The sequence below is a fragment of the Odontomachus brunneus genome, unplaced genomic scaffold (genome assembly GCF_010583005.1).
Source record: "Odontomachus brunneus isolate Ranch 3 - 2012 unplaced genomic scaffold, Obru_v1 Obru_scaffold_031, whole genome shotgun sequence".
Lineage (NCBI taxonomy): Eukaryota > Metazoa > Arthropoda > Insecta > Hymenoptera > Formicidae > Odontomachus > Odontomachus brunneus.
Window position 1 is genome coordinate 1,204,964 of NW_022639481.1, and position 4,717 is coordinate 1,209,680.

The window sequence follows — 4,717 nt, forward strand, 5'->3', positions numbered from 1 at the left end:
AACGAATATGCTATATTAAAAATATTCGACTGGAAAGTGCTCAGGTACGTAGCACCTTAAAATGTTTATATGCTTTTATTTATATATATTATTTTTGTAATTTAATAGTTTATTATTTTTTAATTATATAACCCATTTACGTTTTCTCGACCGTACAATTGTACAGTCAACATTTCAACCGGAAGCAATTACTTTAGAGGCTCCCATACAATCGCATACAACGTAAAACCAGTTATCAAGTAATAATTTAGTTAAATAATAACTCATAGTAAGTTAGACTCAAATTGTTAAAGATCAACCTCTAAATTTAAATTTATACATCTGAAACATCAATCTCTGAACTGTGACGGCAACAAACAAAAATCAAACTTTTCTATCTGTAATACGACTGCTCGATTAATTATTCATTCAATTAATCAAGATATCGAAAAAAAAACGTTTAAAAAGAGACATGAACCGGCACAATTCCAGAAAAAGAATAAACGAAAAAAAAGTAAGAACAAGATTATTACACATTAAATATGACGCAGTAGACTGTCGATTCTTTAAAATTTTAGTGTTGTCGGAAACCTCTGAGGAGGCAAGGCATTCAATCGTGACTTCTAGCGGAAAGCAAATTCCTACGATTCTACTTCTCCTTGAAAACTCAGGAGGAGAACACCAGTAGAATTTTCTTTTTTCCCAATAGAAAACATAATATTAATTTCTTTCGACGAGGTGTAAAAATTCCCACAATCGGGTCACCAAATTTTGAAATGATCGAAGCACAAATTCCACTTCTAGAATATTTGAACTCTCAGATAGAATTCCCGTAAATTCTACGACTGGTTAATTATTATCGACAGTCTACCATAACCAAATTGGGCCCACTGTCACACCAATAGGGACCCAATAGTACCCGATAGGCGGGACCAACTTACCTACTTCTCATTTAGCTCGTACTCCGGCGGTTTTGCAGCGCGGGAGGCGTCACTGCTGCACCGGCGTGGGAGGATACGGGTATCCGTACGGCGGCATAGCCTGAAACTGACCATAGCCCATCGACTGATAAGCGCAGGCGCCGGCATTCGGAGGCGGTCGGTTTGTCTGGAAGAATTTATTGTTCACGAGGCTTTGGATCCCAGAGTCAGTGTGGCCGCCGGATGGCATCATAAAAGGCGGCGGCATTGAGTACACATTGGGTCCGCTCTGGCCACCATTGAAGCCGTTCTGCCGGAAGCGATTACCCTGGTATCCGGTCCTGCCTTGGTACCTAGGCGCACTGCTATTAGTCTGATGAGTAGGCTGACACGCATTGGTAGTAGCCTGATAGCCATTTTGGTAGCCGGAGGTGGGCTGTCGTTGCTGATGTTGCTGTTGATAAGAGTGCTGAGGTTGGTAGTTGGTCTGGCGATTGACTTGGTAACCACCACCAACACCACCGTTGCGCTGATGACGCGCTACAGTTTTCTCCGGATTAGCCTGTTGATGTCCATGTTGGCTTACTTGCGGAATATGCTGACTCTGCCAGTTGTTTATAGTCGGGCTGATGTTGTTTCTGGGACTTCCGTGCAAGTTGTTATCTTTATTGCCGCCACGTCCGTGGCTCCATCGCTGCCGTCCTTTACCATATTGGCCCCTGATGGAGTTCGCCATATCCGCCAGTTGCGGATTTATAGCTTGGCCGGCTTCCTCCAGCACCGCGATTAGCTCTTTCGCCTGTCTTGCGTTGTTCGGTGTAAAATAAGCGTAAGCGGTGCCTGCACTCTGGCAGCGACCAGTTCTGCCGATCCTGTGGATGTAGTCTTCAGAGCTGTTAGGGTAGTCAAAGTTGATGACATATTTGACATCTTCGACATCTAAACCGCGCGCCGCCACGTCGGTCGCTACCAAGATCATGGTTTTGCCGTTGCGGAATTCCGACAGCACGTAATCGCGTTCTGGCTGAGATTTGTCGCCATGAATTGATATGGCGGACCAGCCCTCGCGTTTGATCGCTTTCGTGATGTCGTCCACTTTCTTTTTCGTCTCTACGAAGATGATCATCTTGCTGCCACGTTCTGTCGCGATCTCGCGCAATAATTGTGACAGTTTAGATTCCTTCTCGTGCTCTTGGCATATTTCGATGATTTGCCGGATGTTGTGATTAGCCGCTAATGTTAAGGAGCCAATATTGATCTGGATATAATCATTGAGGAAGTCCTCAGCGAGAGCCTGCACCTCTTTGGGCCAAGTGGCGGACCACATAAGCACTTGCCGGTCGGGTCTGATCTGTTCGATGATTTTGCGAATTTGCGGTTCAAAGCCCATATCCAACATGCGATCAGCTTCGTCCAGCACTAAGTAGGTGCACCTACGCAAGTTTGTAGTGCCTTTCTCGAGGAAATCGATCAATCTGCCGGGCGTCGCAATGCAGATCTCCACTCCGCGCTCAAGATCTCGAGCCTGAGGCCCCTTCGGCGAGCCACCGAAGATGCAAGTGTTGCGGATGCACGAGGATGAACCAAAGTCGCGTGCGACTGTCTGGATTTGTTGAGCCAATTCGCGGGTGGGAGCAAGGATTAGGACGATCGGACCATCGCCACGGCTGAGGCGAGGCTGATGATTAATGTGCACAGTCGCCGGAAGGATGTACTAAAGTAAGTGTAAAGGAAACGATACAATCTCTTTAAAAAATCGAGAAGTAACGTTTTCCTAACTAGTTTTCTAACGTGAACTAAGATTTCACACAGAAAGTAAAGGTTGTAAAAAGACAGAAAGCTACTGATGTAAAAAAATAGAAAGGTATTGACTAAAGATTGGATACTAATCATTATAAAAATTGTGTGTGAATATTACTTTCACAATAAACAAATAATGAATGATATTTACAGCTAATATATAATATATAATATTCTACTGAATTTTCATAATTTTACTAAAAAGTAAAATATAATAATAAAATAAGTAGAATAAGTGAAATAGTAATAAATAAAAGTAATAAAATAATCAATTAAATAATGTAATGTACTTACTGCCAAAGTCTTTCCAGATCCAGTTTGAGCTATTCCGACGAGATCTCGTCCACTAAGTGCAATTGGCCAACCCTGAGCTTGTATGGCTGTGGGTTCAGCGAATCCCTGTTTCCTGATTTCTTCCATTACATAGTCTGGGAAGTTGCTCTCCTCAAAAGCTTGAATTGGGGAAGGTGTGTTGTTGCCTTTAACAGTGATCTCCTTGCCTGCATGATATTTGTTAATCTCATCAGGAGTTCTGTTCAAAACATTGCTATGGGGAATGTACAGATTCTTTTGTATCAACGGCAGTGCAGTCATGTCCCAGTTAGGTTTCTTGAGCAGATCACCAGGAGCCTTCCTGTGATTCTGCTTCTTCGTGCCATAATCTTTCTGGCTCTGCTGCTGACTGTTCCAGTATGTTCCTCCATTCCCTCCACTGCGATTGCCAAAGTCTCGATTTGGTCTAGGCCTATAACTAATAAAAGTCTCACACTTACACATCTGGAAGGATAACATGTGCAAGGGATTTTTTGTCAATTTATAATTAAATCTTAAATCTTTCTTGTCTTTTATATAAAGTTTAGTATACATTTTTTTCTTTCTTTTATATAAAATAAAGAGAGCAGTTCATCTTTGTTAAACCTATGATACATATCCCTTCACCTTGTCACAAGGATCTTTCGCCATTCTGTCACGTGAAATCCGCCGGGCATTAGACTCTTAAATCCGCCGGATAATTACAATAAGTTTCTGACACAGTTAGAAAATGGAGCGAGTGAAAAGAAGCTCGTACGCAAAATGGCGGCCACAATGGAGCAACGGGGTCCGAGGAACTCGACGGCCATCGTAAAAAAAAACGTTCTCCGAGCGTCTCAAAATGACAAGCTGCTTTTGGACGCTGATCGTAAAGGACATTGAAGGACACACCTGCCGTGCGCGGAATATCCGTTGTACATCCTGGTATCGATTGGGAAAGAGTGTAGCTTTGCGTCGGTTGACGACGAGAACTCGTTGGGTTGCTGAAGTTGCACGATCTTAAAGTGTGTCACGATCGGTGGTCAGCTGGCGGCGGCAGCGACGACAACGGTGGCGGCGGCGGGATAGCGTTCGTCGAGTTAGTGGACTTGGCCTTCGCGTAAAATACGAACGCTGTCGCGCGAGCGAGGTGACTCGCCAGCGAACAACGCGCTCGTCTCGACAGCTCGGCAAATCCACGGACTCAACCCACAGGAACCGGCGAACAGAACTACAATGGCTGACAAGCTTCCGCGGCGGGACGGAAGCTGCCGACTGGACGATCCGCGGCGCTGCGCTTCCGCTTCGTGCGTCATCGACCCGACCTAAGCACGCGCAGGCCACATGCTGCGCGCGCACAAACCCCGTGATCGATCGTCGCTAGCGGAACACCCACGTCAAATTGGCGCTCCCATACAACTATATAGCTAACTAAAACGAGCATTGCCTTTATTTTTGCCCGATAATGACCTCAAGCCGAGAGAGAAATGGTTTCTAAATAGAATCTCTAGTCTGTCTTTTACACACTGCCGGAGCAAAAAATTAAACTATAGTATATTGGTGAAACAGAAAAATCGTTTCTTAGAGATGGTCTTTGTCGTACAGACCGATTCAATTTCTGCCTGAATACCGCTCATTCTGGTTTGTTATAGTTTAATCAACATGCTCCTCCTCATTAGTTATTATCCCTTAGTAGTTAGGGGCGCCGCATACGAATTGACATAACA

General features: G+C 44.3%; 1 protein-coding gene across 1 annotated transcript; it reads right to left on the minus strand.

The window, feature by feature from the left end:
* Positions 1-6: 6 nt before the first annotated feature.
* LOC116843332 (DEAD-box ATP-dependent RNA helicase 20-like) lies at positions 7-4,280 on the minus strand. Its single transcript, XM_032813691.1, has 3 exons — positions 3,903-4,280; positions 2,994-3,450; positions 7-2,613 (listed from the first exon to the last, which is right to left on the minus strand). Exons 1-3 carry the CDS (start codon positions 3,929-3,931, stop codon positions 970-972), a joined length of 2,130 nt encoding a protein of 709 aa, XP_032669582.1. The 5' UTR covers positions 3,932-4,280; the 3' UTR covers positions 7-969.
* Positions 4,281-4,717: the final 437 nt, after the last annotated feature.

What these genes read in the sequence shown, in the direction of transcription:
- LOC116843332 (XM_032813691.1), bottom strand. Translation starts at nt 3,931, where the DNA reads ATGTACAACGGATATTCCGCGCACGGCAG. An exon ending in GGATATTCCGCGCACGGCAG is followed by an intron (nt 3,451 to 3,902) that starts GTGTGTCCTTCA and finishes GACTTTTATTAG; the next exon opens with TTATAGGCCTAGACCAAATC. An exon ending in GATCTGGAAAGACTTTGGCA is followed by an intron (nt 2,614 to 2,993) that starts GTAAGTACATTA and finishes CACTTACTTTAG; the next exon opens with TACATCCTTCCGGCGACTGT.